The sequence below is a fragment of the Canis lupus genome, chromosome 21 (genome assembly GCF_011100685.1).
Source record: "Canis lupus familiaris isolate Mischka breed German Shepherd chromosome 21, alternate assembly UU_Cfam_GSD_1.0, whole genome shotgun sequence".
Lineage (NCBI taxonomy): Eukaryota > Metazoa > Chordata > Mammalia > Carnivora > Canidae > Canis > Canis lupus.
Window position 1 is genome coordinate 24,879,260 of NC_049242.1, and position 17,923 is coordinate 24,897,182.

Consider the following 17,923-nt stretch of genomic DNA (forward strand, 5'->3'; position numbering starts at 1 on the left):
TCCCCAGTCAAAGTAATCTTATAATAAAGTCAAATCATGTCACCCTTTTGCTCAAAATACTCTAGGGGCTTATCTCATTTTTTTTTTTTAAGGTTTAGTTTATTTATTGATGAGAGACACACAGAGACAGAGAGGGAGAGAGAGAGAGAGAGAGGCAGAGACACAGGCAGAGGGAGAAGCAGGCTCCATGCAGGGAGCCTGATGTGGGACTCCATCCCAGGACTCCAGGATCACACCCTAGGCCAAAGGCAGATGTTCAACCACTGAGCCACCCAGGCGTCCTTATCTCATTTCAAATAAAAAACAAAGTCCTTATACTGGTCTAGAGGTCTTGGCATGATTAGGCCCTTATTACCTCTCTGGTCTCACTGTCCACTCTTTTCTCTTTTATTGCTTTCCAGCGAAACTGGCATACATTCTATTTCTCAAACATAGTTCCACTTTAGGGCATTTGCATTTGCTGTTTCCTCTACTTGGACAGTTTCCTCTCAGTTGTATGGCTTGCCACTTCAACTTTATTGCTTAAATGTCACTCAATAATAACTCAAATATATTTTCTCTAGCCATTTAAAAAATTGCACTCTTGGGGTGTCTGGGTGGCTCAGTCAGTTGAGCATCTGATTTTGGCTGGGGTCATAAAACAGGGTCCTGGGATCAAGCCCTGGGTAAGGCTTCCCACTTGGCAGGAGGCCTGCTTCTCCCTTTCCCCCTGATATTTCCCCTGCTTGTGCTCTCTGTCTCTCTGTCAAATAAATAAAAATGGAATCTTTAAAAAAAATGGAAAATAATAAAATAATAATAAAATTTGCATTCTCTCCCCTTAGCACTCCCTAACTGAATTTCTCTGTTGCATTTACCACCGAGAAATTTTTCACTTTTTAGAAAATTTTGTCTCTCCCCCCTCCCTCAACTCAAATGCAGGTAGGAATATTTGTTTTTCTTGTTCACTGCTGTATCTCAATTCCTCTACAGGTTCATGTGGGACAAATGGTATTTGGGAAAGAGTCACAGGCAGTCTTCAAACTGAGCTTCAAAATCTCCTTGGGAACATAAATACATAGAGTCCTGAGCCCCATCCCAGATAGAGCATAGAGAATATTGTATACCATGTTAAGGGGTTCGGATTTTATTCCCAAAGCCTTTGAAGGGAATAACCCATCCAACCTGTGTTTTAATAAAGAATATCAGGAATGAGATAGACTGGGTTAAATTTTGGAAAATGACCTCTTGAGATTGTTGTAGTAGTTTAGACAAGAGATGATGTAACTTAAAACAGCAATGAGAAAATAGCAATGAGAAAGTTAGGGGTTTTGGGGAGTTGGTGATTGATCAGGTATGAAAGAGCAGGAGGAATGGGTTGAATTCCAGGTTTTTCTCTTACGTGTTAGGTGAATGGATTGTCAGTAACTCTGAGACAGGCGATACAGGATGGAAGAATGGGCCTGGGGAAAGATGGTGAGTTTACTTTTGGGTATGATGGGTTTGAATTGCTAATGGAGTGATCAAAAAGAAATGTCCAGGAAGTAGAGTGTGTGCGGGTATGGATTTTTGACTGAGTGTTATGTTATAATAATGTGAGAAAGATGTGGATTTGGAAGTTACTAGATTTCATGTATCATGAACTAATCTGGGCAACTGCTAATCTACCTTTTGTCTCTATAAGTTTGCCTATTTTGGAAATTTCATATAAATGGGATCACATAATATGTGGCCTTTTGTGATTGGTCTCATTCACTTAATATAATGTTTTCAAGGTTCATTCATGTTGTATCAATACTTCATTTTTTTTGTTGCCAAATATTTTACTATATGGATATACCACGTTCCACTGGTTCCACATTCAACTGCTCACCAGTTGAACATTTGAGTTGTTTCCTTCTTTTGACTATTGTGAATAATGCTGCTACGAACATTCACGTGGACATACATTTTCATTTCTCTGTGGTGGATGCCTAGGAGTAGAATTTCTGGATCATACGGTAACTCTACGTTTAACTATTTGAGGAACTGACAGACTTGCCTAAAGTGGCTGTATCATTTTACATTCCCACCAGCATTGTATGAGGGTTCCAATTTCTCCACATCCTCCCCAACACTATTTGTTATCTTTCTGATTATAGCCATCTAGTGTGTGTGAAGTGGTATCTCATTTGGTTTTGATTTGCATCTTTTCATATGCTTATTGGCCATTTATATAACTTTTTTGAAGAAATGCGTGTCCAGATCCTTTGGCCATTTTTTAATTGAGTTAGTGGCCTTTTATTTTTGAGTTAAGAAAAGAGTTCTTTATATATTTTAAGTACAAATCCCCTATCCTTTCATTTGATCTTTGAGCAACACACGTTTGAACTGTGTGGATCCACTGACAGATGGATTTTTTACAGTACTATAAATGTATTTTCTCTTCCTTATGATTTTCTTAATATTTTCTTTTTCTAGCTTGCTTTGTCATAAGAATACAGTATGTAATACATACACAAAATATGTGTTAATTGAATGTTTCTGTTATTAGGCTTCTAGTCAGCAGAAGGTTCTTCGTAGTTAGGTTTTTGGGGAGTCAAAAATTACATGAGATTTTGGACTGCAGAGGAGTTCAGTGCCCCTAACCCCTGCATTGTTCAAGGGTCAGCTGTTAATGATTTGCAAATTTCTCTCATTCTGTGGGTTGTCTTTTACTTTCTTAATGGTGTCCTTTAAAGCACAAAAGTTTTTAGTTTTGATGAATCTGGTATACCAATTTTTTTTCCTTTGTTTATGCTGTTGGCATCATATTTAAGAAACCATTGCCAAATCCAGGGTTACAAAGATTTGTGCTTGTATTTTTTTTTCCTGTTATGAGTTTTATATTTTTAGCTCTCTCATTTAGGTCTTCGATACATTTGGGGTGCTAGTCTTTTCTTTTTTAAGATTTTATTTATTTATTGATGGGAGACAAAGAGAGCAAGAGAGAACGCAGCAGAGACACAGGCAGAGGGAGAAGCAGGCTCCATGCAGGGAGCCCAACGTGGGACTCGATCCGGGTCTCCAAGATCAGGCCCTGGGCTGAAGGCGGCGCTAAACCACTGAGCCACCCGGGCTGCCCGGGGTGCTAGTCTTGACCCTGCCCTTACTTGCTTTGTGACCTTGGACTGTTCATTTGCCTTTTCTCAGCATCACTTTTTTTCATCTGTAAAGTGAAATTTGATATGTGTGTACAGGTATAGAACAACAGAAAACAGATCAGTAGTTGTCACAGGCTGGGAATCAGTGGGAGGGGATTGACTACAAAGATGAGAGAATTTGGGGAGAGGGTGATGAAAATGCTTTATATCTTACTTGTAGGGGAGTGCTTATATGACTACATCTTTCAGGGCTCAAAGAACTGCATACCCAAAAGGAATAAGTTTCACTATGTGTAAATTGTACCTCAATAAGTTGGTCTTTAAAAAAACCCAAATCTTACAACAGCTCTAAGAAGAGCTCTAATAAGAATGTATTATTATTTTACATTATAAGGCTAGAGGAAACTGAAGCTCAGGAAGGTCAGTGGACTTGCCACCAGCCCCACACTTGGTATGTGGCAGTTCCAGGATTTGAACCTAAATCCGCCTGATCATAGAGTTTGTGAACTTCCTACACATTTTTAGCCTATCTCTGAAACTATTAACAGTATGTAGATTCTCTTATAAAAAATTGACCTTCCCTTGAAAGCCAGGAACCCTTTCTTTCTGTGAGCAGCTTCCCCAGACATGACTATCACATTCTTAATCCAAATTTTGAACCCCTGGCAGACCTTATTTCTGTCAGTCATTAGTTGAGCTTGGAATTGATACTGTTATGGAGTATTGCTCAGACATAATCTCCTTTTGAGGGTGTGGGCCTCATTTTGGAGCAGCAGGAGACCAGTTCCAAAACTGATGCATTTCCTTGGTTATAAAAAGCAAGGTCATACCTTGCCCAATCAGCAACACAGGGTATTTTCTAGTAGGAGAGTGACCAGAGGTTTACAGGGCTAGTTCTACTGCTTAGCACAGTCTTGCTTACCCTAGCTTATTTAGCAGAGAACTAGTTGGGCAGAAGAGAGATCCAAGGAGGGAAAATGTACAAGTGGTCTTCCGTGTTGTTACTGTTGTCACATCATCACCATCATCATTTACCTCTGCATGCCACCTGACAGTTTGCAGTGTATTTTGACATTGTGAGATCTCTCTTAATTCTCCCAGTATCTGTTAGGAGAATGCTTATATTTAGAGAGAGAGTGTCACTTGGTGGTATTCTTGGATAACTCTGGCTGCAAGGGTTTTTTCTTCTTAAGGTGTGCTGAAATATATATCTCCTATAATTTTCGTCAGGTTTTTCTGGTTTCATTTGTCAACTGGGAGTAGTTTAGTCTGTTGCCCTGGGGTGATTTGCCAGGGCTGCCCATTGGGTACATTTCAGGAAGTTCTAAGCCTCTGAAATTGACCAGCAGCATTTCCCTTTTTGCCTGTTTGACCGCCCTACCTTCCTCTCCTTAGGAACTCATTTTTACTTCACCTTTCCTTCCAGAACCCTGGAGAGACTTAATTAATTGCAGAGCAATTGTCATCAAGCCAGCTGTTCACTGCCTATCTTGACATTTGACTTGTTTCCTATCCTGAGGTGCTACAAGAGAAGTTAATGACCTAAAAAATTGCCCATCCATCATGTGAGCCTACTTAGGAGGGAATTGTTTGATTTTTATGAAGTGTAAATAATATATTTGTAGAGACAAGTTTTTCAAATGTGTTGGCCTATACGTGGGAGATGGTTCCCTAAACAAGATGGGACAAATTGGCTGGCTAATAGAGTTTAATGACAGATTTTTCCATTAATCAGAATGGAGACTGTGCTTCATTAAGATAATTAACAGAGCACTTGTGCAGGTGATACTTACTACACACAAATTTCCAAGTTTATATCTTTCCGTTGAATAAATTTTGAAAGAGATCTTGGCTATGTTTCCTTGTTTGCATTAGAGTGATCAATGGCAATAAATTTCTATTTTTTCTACTAGTAACTGATATCATGTCCTCTGCAGATGCAAAAAATTGGTGAGATACTTGCTGCTCTTCCTAATAGTGTATGTGCTCACTGTTTGCTCTTGGGCTCCCTTGGTGAGCAGTAGAAGTGCATCCTTTCCTAGCTCCTAGACTAACATCCTTAGAATTAGAGAGTACCTCAGAGAATCTAAACTGATTAATTTCACATCAGGACATTGGAGTCCAGTGAGGGGAAGTGACTTGGTCAGTGCCACACAGTATTCTAGTGGCATAATCACCTGTGGGAGAATGGGTCTGGTTCTGAACTGAAAGGCAGAAGGCCTGGTTGACATTAGGTAAGTTGTATCACCTCTCTGCTTCTCAGTATCTTTATCTATATGATGAGCAAAATGTATAGCATAGGGCCAAGTACAGACAAATGGCTTTTTGTTTAGTCCTCTTTCTGCTGTACCGAGTTGTTCTCGGAGTATAAATTGAAGGTTGTAGAGGGGAAGCTGATGTCAGGGAAAACGAGCAATCAATAATCGGTGCTCTTTTTTTTGTTTCTCAATAGGATCCTCAGTCTTCCACAATGAACCCTGTTTATAGCCCCGTGCAGCCTGGGGCTCCTTATGGCAACCCTAAGAACATGGCCTACACAGGTGAGTGGTGTGAGAATAGTTCTTATTTTGAAAAATGGTGGTTAAGGATACTACCAAATAACATGCTAAATGACTTTTGGTATACTTTACCAGAGCCTCCAAAAGCTCTGATAATGCTTGGCACTTATAGAAGAGATATATGTCTAGGGTCCAGTTCTTACAACTAAACATTATTGAACTTTCAACTAAGGGAAATGAAGAGAGGTAACATTTATTTATTGAGTACCTACTATGGGCCTGGACCTGTGATACATACTTTCAAATGTTTAATTTTAATCTTAAAGCAGTTCTTTTTTTTTTAAGATTTTATTTATTTATTAATGAGAGACACACACACAGAGAGAGAGAGAGAGAGGCAGAGACACAGACAGACACAGAGGAGAAGCAGGTTTCATGCAGGAAGCCTGATGTGGGACTTGATCCTGGGACTCCAGGATTATGCCCTGGGCCGAAGGCAGGTGCCAAACCGCTGAGCCACCCAGGGATCCCCCTTAAAGCAGTTCTTCATGGTACAGCTTCTTATCACCATTTCACAGTTGAGAAAACCATAGTCAACAGTAAGAGACCATGAAACAAAAACAAAAATAGATATTTGAACCCAGGTCTGCTGATTCTGAAGACTGATCTTATTCCTGAACTTGATACCAAGCTGTTTCCTACTTCTCTGTCTTTGTGTATGTTGTTTTTCTGTCTGGAATGCCATTGTCCCCTGACAACTTCACCTTATTCTTTAAGAACTCAGCTCTGAGCTCAGACAGCACTCTTTCAGGAAGCATTCTCTCTCCTCTACTTGGCTTTAGGCAAATTTTTAACCTTCCAGAGCCTTGGTACTCCCATTATAAAATGAGGGCAATAGTATTCTTTCTTTCATTTTTACTAGTATTCTTTCTTTCATTTTTACCACTTATTCATTATTCTAGGGTTTTTAATTTTTTTTTAATTTTTTAAGATTTTATTTATTTATTCATGAGAGACACGGAGAGAGAGATACAGAGACACAGGCAGAGGGAGAAGCTGGCTCCATGCAGGGAGCCTGACATGCAGGACTCAATCCCCGGACTCCAGGATCACACCCTGGGGCGAAGGCAGGCACTGAACTGCTGAGCCACGCAGGGATCCCTCTAGGGTTTTTTGTTTTTTTGTTTCTTGTTTTTTGTTTTATTGAAGTATAGTTGACATACAATATTACTTTAGTTTTGGGTGTACAACATACTAATTCAGTAAGTCTATTTTGTTGTGCTATGCTCACCACAAGTATACCTACCATCTATCACCATGCAACACTAAGACAATATCATTGACTCTCCTTATGCTGTCCCTTTTATCCTTTTTATTCATTTTATATTTGGAAGCCTGTATGTCCAACTCCTCTTCACCCATTTTGCATCCCCCACCAGCTCCTCTCTGGCAACCATCAGTTTGTGTTTTTTATATATAGGTCTGTTTCTGCTTTTTGTTTATTCATTTATTTTTTAGATTCCATATATAAGTGAAATCATGTGGTATTTATCTTTCTTTGTCTTATTTCACTTAGTGAAATATTCTCTAGGTCCATCCATGTTGTCGGAAATGATAAGGTCTCATTCCTTTTTATGAGTAATATTCCATTTGTGCACACACACACACACATACCCTCCACATCTTTTTTATCCATTCATTTGTTAGTGGACATTTGGGTTGCTTCTATACTTTGGCTGTTACAAACAATGCTGCAACAAACATAGGGGTGCATATATCTTTTCAAATTAGTGTTTTTGTTTTCTTTGGGTAAATACACAGTAGTGGAATTATTAGATCATATGATATTTCTGTTTTCATTTTTTGAGGAACCTCCATACTGTTTTCCACAGTGTCTACCAATTTACATTCTCATCAACAGTGCACATGGGATTCTTTTTCTCCACATCCTCACCAACACTTGTTGTTTCTTGTGTTTTTTATTTTAGTGTGAAATGAGATCTCATTGTAGTTTTGTATTTCTCTGATGGTGAGTGATGTTGAGCATCTTTTCATGTGTCTATTTGCCATTTTTATGTCTTCTTTGGAAAAATGTCTATTCAAATTTTCTGCCCATTTTTTTTTTAAGATTTTATTTATTTATTCATGAGAGACTCCGAGAGAGAGGCAGAGGCATAGGCAGAGGGAGAAGCAGGCTCCCTGCAAGGAACCACGTGAGGGACTCAATCCCGGACCCTGAGATCACGCCCTCAGTTGAAGGCAGACGCTCAACCGCTGAGCCACCCAGGCATCCCAAAATGTAGTCTTTCTTTTCTTTTTTCTTTCTTTTTTAAGATTTATCAGAGGGGAGGGGGCAGCATGAGCAAGAGGGGTGAGGGCAGAGGAAGAAGCAGACTGCCTGCTGAGTAGGGAGCCTGATGTGGAGCTCAATCCCAGGACTCCCGGGTCTCAACTCAAACTGAAGGCAGACATTTAATTGACTGAGCCACCCAGATGCCCCTTCTGCCCATTTTTTTTTAACTTTTTTTTTAATTTATTTATGGTAGTCACAGAGAGAGAGAGAGAGAGGCAGAGACATAGGCAGAGGGAGAAGCAGGCTCCATGCACCGGGAGCCCGACGTGGGACTCCATCCTGGGTCTCCAGGATCGCACCCTGGGCCAAAGGCAGGCACTAAACTGCTGCGCCACCCAGGGATCCCCCATTTTTAATTGGATAATTTATTTTGGGGGGTATTGAGTTGTATAAGTTCTATATATATTTTGGACAGATCCTCTGCTTGTTTTTAATTGGATTATTTGGTTTTTTTGGTGTTGTCTAAGTTCTTTATATATTTTGGACTTTAATCTATTATTGGATGTATCATTTGCAGCTGTCTTCTCCCATCTAGTAGATTGCTTTTCCATTCTGTTGATGGTTTCATCCACTGTGCAAAAACTTTCTATTTTTATGTAGTCCCTATAGTTTATTTGTGCTTTTGTTTCCCTTGCCCATGCTCACTTTAGCAGAACATATACTAAAATTGTTTCCCTTGCCTTAGGAGATATATCTAGAAAAATGTTCCAATGGGAAGTGTCAAAGAGATTAGTATCTATGTTTTCTTCTAAGAATTTTATGGTTTTAGGTCTCATGCTTAGATTTTTAATTCATTTTGACTTTATTTTTGTGTATGGTGTAAGAAGGTGGTCCAAGTTCACTCTTTTGCACATAACTGTCCAATTTTCCCAGTGCCATTTATTAAAGAGACTTTTTCCCCATTGTATATTCTTGCCTCCTTTGTCATAGATTAATTAACCATATAAATATGTAAATGTGTATTTATTTCTGTATTCTCTCTTCTGTTCCATTGATCTATATGTGTACTTTTGTGTCAGTGTCATACTGTTTTGATTTAGGGCTGCTATCAAGATTAAATGAGCTAGTGTAAGGCACTGAGCATGTAATATCTGACACAAAGTAAGCACTTAAAAATGTTATTATTTACAAATAAATAAAGATGGGTAATATATATGATAATAGAAGTAAATGAGAAAATGTATTTAGGTTGTCTGGCATGGTTCTTAGCATATCATGGGCCTTCAAAAATAAAGTGAGTATAAATCCAAGGTGAGGGCAACAGTATGAATAAACACATGGGGAAGTAAGAAGGTATGGTCAGAGTATAGTCAGTACTTGAGATTAGCTGGAGTAAAGAGTAGAAAAGGGAAAAAGTGGGGAGGCAGCTGGCTGGCTCAGTCAGAAAAGCATGCAACTTTTGATCTCAGGGTTGAGCCCCATGTTGGGTGTGGAGATTACTTTAAAAAATCTTGGGGAGCCTGGGTTGAGCACTAGACTCTTGGTTTCAGCTCAAGTCATGATTTTGGGGTCATGAGATGGAGCCCCACATTGGGCTCTGTGCTAAGTGCAAAGTCTACTTAAATTCTCACTCCCTCTCCCTCTACCCCTGCCCCCCATGCTCGCTGGCAACACATGCTCTTTCACTCTCTCTCAAATAAATAAATCTTTTAAGAAAATAAATAAAATCTTTATTTAAAAAAAAGAGGGGTACCTGGGTGGCTCAGTTGATTGAGAATCTGCCTTTGGCTCGGGTCATGATTCTGGGGTCCTGGGATTGAGCTCCCACATGGGGATCCCCGCTCAGTGGGGAGACTGTTTCAACCCACCCTCTGCCAGCTGCTCCCCTGCTTATGCTCTCTGTCAAATAAATAAAATCTTTAAAAATAAATAAAAATAAATTTGAAAAAAGGGAAAGTGGAAAATAACGCTCAAAAAAATAGATGAATAATGGTCTTGATGGCAGGTTTGGAGGTGGGGGGTGGGGAGCAGAGAGTTTTGCCCCAGAAGATGGCCATTGGCAGTGAATGGAATGTACTGGTTCCTTCTTATAACTGCTCTTTACTGTGTATTCTGTATAACTTCCTATACTGAAACTGGAGGGATCTCAGAGAACTCTTTTTCTGATTGTTCTGTACTTGTTCTATAAGAACACTAAGGTGATGCTTCAGAAATTTCTCAAGTATGTGATTTGATTTTTTAAAATAATTAGAACTAAAGAGACAAACCATAAGAGACTCTTAATCATAGGAAACAAACTGAGGGTTGCTGGAGGGAAGGGGGGGTGAGAAGATGGGGTAACTGGGTGATGGGCATTCAGGAGGGCATGTGATGTAATGAGCACTGGATTTTATATGACTGATGAATCACTGACCTGTACTTCTGAAACTAATAGTACATAATAAGTTAACTAATTGAATTTTAATTTTAAAAAATTGAACATTAAAATGTTTAAAAATATTTAGAACAATTTTTATACACATAAGATGATCAATGTGTTAACTTAAGCTTCTAAGAATGCATGTTAATTAAAAAAAAAAAACAATAGTTGCAGCTACTTATGTTTGTAAATCAGGATTTTCTCAATGCTAGGCAACCTAAATAACATTCAGAAATATGTTGGAAGTTAAGCCTGATAGAACTATAGCTATTGTCACTAACATTCAATTTCATGTGTTTGTATTTATCGCAGCAGCCTTATTATCCCTATTTAACCTTAATAGTAAATGTTTTGAAATTTCTGTTTGGAAATATTTACTGTATACTAAAATTATTATATGTTTATTCTGATAAAATTAATTCCAATAACCAGGAACCACTGAGCAGTAGTTGCTCTATTTTTTCCCTGTTTAATGTCTCAACAACCTAAGTCCCTTTGGCAGAGAGGACTGAGCTACTTTAGTGGACAGAACCCAGGGGAATCCTGTGGGTTTCCTGTGATCCTGGCTGCCTTCATTTTCCCTGAATTGCTAAAGTTGAGAAAGGAGAAAGCAGTTGCATTTATCTATTGATTTGCTCAAAAAAGATTAGGCAATGTAATATATTGGAAAGGAAATGAACCTTGTTTCTGCTTGACACATAGAACTTGGTAAATGTATTTTGATCAAATGAACCACAACCAGATTCAAATCCCAGCTCTGTTAGATAATAGCTAGGTGACTTTGGACAACTTGCTTTTAACCTCCCTAAATTTAAATTTCTTTCATAAATTGGGATAATATTATTTATTTCATAGGATAGTTATAAGAATTAGATGAGTACTCCTCCCAAGCAAGAGAGGGAGGATTGTTTTTGTTTCTAAGTCTGAAACTGTTTTTTTTTTTTTTTTTAAGATTTTATTTATTTATTCATGAGACATAGAGACAGAGGCAGAGACATAGGCAGAGGGAGAAGTAGGCTCCATGCAGGGACCCTAAGGTGGGACTCGATCCTGGGTCTCCAGGATCAGGCCCCGGGCTGAAGATGGCACTAAACCGCTGAGCCACCCGGGCTGTCCTAAGTCTGAAACTATGTTTTTTTTTTTTTTTTTTTTTTTTAAAGATTTTATTTATTTATTTATTCATGATAGTCACACGGAGAGAGAGAGGCAGAGACATAGGCAGAGGGAGAAGCAGGCTCCATGCAGGGAGCCCGATGTGGGATTCGATCCCGGGTCTCCAGGATCGCGCCCTGGGCCAAAGGCAGGCGCCAAACCGCTGCGCCACCCAGGGATCCCTGAAACTATGTTTTAAGTTAATTTCTCTGCTGTAGATTCTAGGACCACATAGGAAAAATAAACTCCAGACAAGTAGATTGATATAGATACAGATTTCACAGAAGCCAAAGTTTCAAATTCTTAGGGAAACTCTTTTTTAGTCTTAGCTTCCTGTTGTCATTCTGTACTTTTGAGTCAAAAAAAAAAAAAAAAACAAAACTTTTTTTTAAGCTGACCATATGACTCCTCTAGGATCTGAGCTCTTTGGAGGGGAATTTGAATTCCAACTCATGGCCTCTCCAGGGCCCAAAGCTTCATCTCTCACCCCCCAGTGACTATAAAAAGTAAGCCCTTTAATTGCCCAAACCAAAAGACCTTCCCACGGCAGTTCAACATCAGCTATGAGAGTTCCTGATTTTTAGTTTCTTCAGTTTTTTACTGGGGATTTCTTTTTCTTTCTTAGACTCTCAGCTCTGCCTGTGTTGTTATATAACATGAAATGTTTGTTATACTTATCCAGCTTTTCCAGGTGCTTTGTAGTAGGCAGATTTTCAGGTTATCTTCTCCATAGCGGGAAATAGAAGACCCATGTAAGATAATTTGTAGACAAATGCAAAATATAATGCATTAAAGCAAACATTTGTTATTGTTAGAAACAGTAATGGTTGCATTAAAGAGGATTATCGTTTGTCAAACACATGCTAAGTACTTTTTATATATTAATTATAATCTTCTTAATCATAAACCCCCATAAGTACTCATCTTTTACTGTTAAAGAAATTGGTAGTTTAATTCAGGTCATAAGACTTGACCAGTGTGGGGCACCTGGGTGGCTCAGTGGTTGAGTATCTGCCTTTCGCTGAGGTTGTGATCTCGGGGTCCTGGAATCGAGTCCTGCATCGGGCTCCCCACAGGGAGCCTGCTTCTCCCTCTGCCTGTGTCTCTGCTTCTCTGTGTCTCTCATGAATAAATAAATGGGGTCTTTCAAAAAAAAAAAAAAAAAAAGACTTGGCCAGTGTATATCACTCCTAAAAATGAGGAAAGATTTGAACTCAGGTCTTTATGATTTTAAATACCTACTCCTTTCACTGTTCCTAGTGTTCTTATAGTGCTATAAACCGATTATAAGATCTTATTCATAATTATAACAACTATTAAGTAGTTATGAATTATCAATGATATATGTGACTAAACTTATGATACATAAAAGAAGTTTTGGATAATTAAAAAAACACATAAAGTTTTTGCATTGGCAGTAAATATTCTAAAAGTAACCAGTTTTGAGTATGAATTCTCTTGAAAGTACATAAAATAATAAAATTTTAGTTCAATACAATGAAAAAACAAATCCAAATAAATTCCAAATTGGAATTTTTTTGTTGTGAGTATACTAAAACATCAAAAGAAATTCTTTTTTTTTTTAAAGAAATTATCATAAAATAGAACTATTTGCTTCAAAAATTAAAATGTGATATGGGGGATCCCTGGGTGGCTCAGTGGTTTAGTGCCTGCCTTTGCCCCAGGGTGCGATCCTGGAGTCCAGGGATCGAGTCCCACGTCAGGCTCCTGGCATGGAGCCTGCTTCTCCCTCCTCCTGTGTGTGTCTCTGCCTCTCTCTCTCTCTCTCTCTCTCTCTCTCTCTCTCTCCCCCCCCCCGTCTCTCTCTCTATCATAAATAAATAAATAAATAAATAAATAAATAAATAAATAAATTTTTAAAAAAATAAAATGTGATATGGAGAATATTATAAAAAATAATAATTGTGAAGTAAGGGTACAAGAATAGATAGATTAGTAATATAATAGCCAGAAAAATACTCTTCCTATTGTATATAAGACTTTATTATGTTAGAAGAGGGATTGTGTGGAAAATCTGTCTTTAAAAATAGAAACTTTGGGGGAAAATAGTCTAGCTTTTTCATTATACCATATGTCAAAATTAATATCAGAGTTGAAAATAAGACCTGAAAAACAATTTTGAAAAACTTAGAGAAAAATATGTATCAAAACTCAAGAGATGGGGATCCTTAGGTGGCTCAGCGGTTTAGAGCCTGCTTTCGGCCCAGGGCGTGATCCTGGAGTCCCGGAATCGAGTCCCACATCAGGCTCCCTGCATGGAACCTGCTTCTCTCTCTGCCTGTGTCTCTGCCTCTCTCTCTCTCTGTGTCTCTTGTGAATAAGTAAATAAAAAACCCTTTAAAAATAAGAAAACTCGAAAGGAAAAAGCTGGATTTTATAAAATTTTCATTTTTTTCATAAAAGGAGAAATATAAATTAAGAATACTTCCAGCAAAATTTGACACTAATGAATGAGTATAAAGAACTTACAGGAAGAAATTTATAGGGAAGGAGAAGGAGATTGGGAACTTTTAATTTACATCTCGAAGAATAAATGGTGTTTGGTAGCCTAGAGAGATGAGGCATTCATTAAGAAGTGTTAATATGTTTCTGTTATATGCATTAATTCACAATAGATGTGCTCTGTTATTTTTCTCTGTAATAACAATATTTATAAAATGCAACGAAATATGTATATAAATAAAACAGCATTATAATGGCAAGAGCATATGACATAAATAGTGTTTATTCTCTACCAAAGCCTTTAATGATATTTTAGGGGGAAAAAAAGCCTGTGTATGTAAAGAAATGTATAATTTTTCTATAAAAAAAACAAACATTCTCTCTCCTAGGTGAGTTGGTTGTTTTTCAGTCTCAGAGGTTCGATGACTAGGGAGCCTCACCTTTGAGGGGCTAGAAGCCTGCTTCTGGCTAGCAGTTTGGGGAGGGCTAGTGGAGGACAATAGAAAGAAAAGTAGAAGGAAGGTCAAGTCCTCTGTGGTAACTTCTGCTTCAGAAGTAATAGGGTAGTGGCCACAGGGAACAGAGAGGTTGGGAACACTCCTGATTTGAAATTCTCTGTGAAATCTGAGAGGGAAATAAAATATATCCTAACAATTATGATTCCAATACCAGTTCTAATGTGTGAGTTCTTTTCTTACTGCACAGTTCTCCAATACCTATTGGGTGTCCTGAAGTTCAACTCAATTGATAGCATGGGATTCCACAGGCTAAGGGCTCAATCCCACAAGACTGTCCTCACTTCTGATGCTAATTGCAAGGCCAGGTTATTACCTGTGCTTCTGACTGATAGACTGTAAATCAGAGGTTCCCACAACCACAGCCTTGCGTTCAATTAATCTTTTAGAACACCTCATAGAATACAGGAAACCAGTTTACTCACTCGAGATTGCTGGCTTATTATAAAAGTATCTAATTCAGGAAGAGGCAGATGGGAGATACACATAGGTCAAGGAATGTAGAAACAGGCATGGAACTTCCATACCTGCTCCTGAGGGTGCCACCTCCAAGAGTTCACCAACCTGGGAACTCTCCAACATTATCCTTTTGGCTTCTATGGAGACTTCATTACATAGGCATGATTGATCAAACCATTGGCCATTGGCAGTTAATTCAGTTTACAACCTCTCACCGTCTCCCCATAGGTCACGGGGACAGGACTGAAAGTTCCAACTTTCCAATCGCATGGCTGGTTCCCCTGGCAACCAGCCCCCATTACTTTCCAGAAGGTACTGCATTAACATAAACTCAGGGGTGGTTGAAAGCAGTTTGTTATGAATATCAAGATTTTTTTTGTTTTTAAGATTTTGTTGGAGAGAGAGTACACACGTGTATGTGTAATTGAGCGTGCTTGAGCATGGGGTAGGCGAGCAGAGGGGGAGAGAGAAGCAGACTCCCTAATCAGCAGGGGATCCCCTCCCCTCTTGCCCCCAGGACTTGATCCCAGGACTCCAGGATCATGACCTGAGCCGCAGGCCAAGGCAGACACTTAAGGGACTGAGCCACCCAGGTGCCCCAAATATCAAGACGTCTTTATGGCACTTATCACTTAGAAAATTCCAAGGGTTTTAGGAGCTCTGTTCCAGGAATAAAGATGAAAACCAAATGTATCTTTCCTATTAAAAATTACAATATTGGGCAGCCCAGGTGGCTCAGCGGTTTAGCGCCACCTTCAGCCCAGGGTGTGATCCTGGAGACCCAGGATCAAGTCCCACGTTGGGCTCCCCGCATGGAGCCTGCTTCTCTCTCTGCCTGTGTCTCTGCCTCTCTCTCTGTGTATCTCTCATAAATAAATAAAATCTTTAAAAAAAAATTACAATATCACAGAAATACAGTGTATTCCAGTGAACAGCTATCTTGTAGCCAATTGACAGTGTTGTCTCTCTCCTTTTTAAAGCTCCTTTACTGAGCATTTACTGTGTGCCAAAAACTGAGCTCACTGCTTTACAGACAATATTTTTATACTTGAAACAGTCCTATGAAGTGGTTATAATTAGCTTCTTGTGCATCTTGGAAAAGAGAGTTTAGAGAATATAGTATGTTCATATACTTTAAAACACTTAAAGCATAGATAATATTATAGACTGAATGTTTGTGTTCCCCAAACATTCGTATGTTGAAGCTCTGATCCTTGATGTGATGGTATTTGGAAATGGGATCTTTATGAAATAATTAGGTTTAGTTGAGGTCCTGAGGATAGGGCCCTTATGATGACATTAGTGCCCTTATAGGAAGAAGAAGAGACACCAGAGCTGTCTGCCATGTAAGGACACAGCAAGAAGTCTGCCATTATTAGCAAGGTAGGAAAAGAACCCTCAGTTGGCCTGGCATTCTGGTCTTATACTTCCATCCTCCAGACAGTGAGAAGTAAATGTCTGTTTAAGCCACTCAGTTTGTGGTATTTTATTATGGCAGCCTAAACTGGTTAATAAAGATAATACAGTTAACACTTGAATACCTTTACATAGATTTACTTACTATGGCAGGAGCCTCTTTACAGAATGAGGCATTTATTTTTCTGAAAGGCCTCAGAAACATTTCTGTGCCAGAAGTTTGCAGTGTAGACAAGACCTAAATGTTCTCCACATTTCTTTCTCTTGTTTCTTAAAATGTTTTGATGGTAAAAGCATCCAAGCATCACCAGAGATCTAGAATAGGTGTATTTTGGAGCTGGGTCTCCCCATTTCCAGTCTGTGTATTTATTGTCTCTCTATTATAGAGTAACAACCAAGGTTTCATCCTTGAAAATCTTCCTTGTCTACATCCTCTTCTGGCTACTTCTCAATCCTCTACTGGCCCATATCAGCTCACATGCTCTCCTCCACTCTTGTGCTGGATCCTAAACAAATTTCCTGCTTTCATTTTGCAGCAGATATCTGTTGAAATACTTCAAATACCCTAACAACATATGACCCTCAAGGTTGGAAAACTAGGAAATTGTTATGTTCAAAGACTTGTCGTTTTTCAGGTTTTTTTCTAGAATACTTTCTTTGCTTGGAAAAAAAAAAACTATTTAAGAAGCATATTTGTATTTGACACAGTTTTTCAGCAGGGGAACTTGATAATCTGACAACCTGCAGATATAATGAATAATCTGATATATTAGTGAGATTAAAAAAGAATGTCTTACTCTGCAATGGCCCAGGCCCTGAACCCCTCACCGTCTTTTGTGAGGATCACCTGATAGAGATTTTTTAAAACTGACTAATTCTTTGCAAAGAACTTTTGTGGGGGTTTTTCTCTCATTTTTATTTATTACAACAAATCTAGGGAGGTAGCCCTGTTTTCTGGATGAAACTACTAGGGATCAGCTTTCCCAAGGTCACACTGTATAGCAGAGCCGAAACCCCAGATTTTCTGCATTCCAAAGCAAATGCTTTTACTACACTAGCCTACTTGGATATATCTTGGACATCATAGTGATTAGGATCTTAGATAAACCTGGGAACTGGATTGTAATTCCTGAAACTGTTCCACAAAACCCCCTTCTGATACTCAAACTGATCTTTACTCAGAAAAGACTTCTCAGATCACTTAATAACTTTTTTGCCTATGACTGAAAAAAGGTCTCTAAGAAGAATTCTTATTAACTGTTCTCTCTGTGGTTACCAGTAATCTTGTTGTTAAATCCAATGGAATTTGATCAGCCTATCATTTGATTCTCCAGATTCTTCCCATGTCAGAGGCTGACATGGGGCTCAGTCCCAGGACCCTGAGATCATGACTTGAGCTGAAATCAAGAGTTGACTGCTTAACCAACTGAGCCACCCAGGCATCCCCATCCTATTTTTTTTTTTTTAAATTGTGGTAAAATACACATAACAAAATTATTTGCCATCTTAACCATTTTTAAGTGTACAGTCATATTAAGTACATTCAAATTGTTACACAAGCATCACCACCATCCATACATAGAACTCTTTTCATCTTATAAAACTGA

At 38.7% G+C, this 17,923-nt stretch overlaps 1 protein-coding gene across 9 annotated transcripts in view; it reads left to right on the forward strand.

Annotated features, from left to right (window-relative positions):
* The window catches only part of FAM168A (family with sequence similarity 168 member A), a 186,831-nt gene that overhangs the window by 117,261 nt on the left and 51,647 nt on the right, over positions 1-17,923 (forward strand). For 8 of the 9 annotated variants that reach the window (XM_038568709.1, XM_038568708.1, XM_038568707.1 and 5 more), the window contains one exon: positions 5,554-5,641. In XM_038568709.1, coding sequence (XP_038424637.1) covers positions 5,572-5,641 — 70 coding nt within the window. In that variant the 5' untranslated portion in view covers positions 5,554-5,571. Of the gene's footprint in view, positions 1-1,435; positions 1,456-5,553; positions 5,642-17,923 lie in introns of those variants that run through there. The other variant, XM_038568704.1, reaches the window with a different exon arrangement.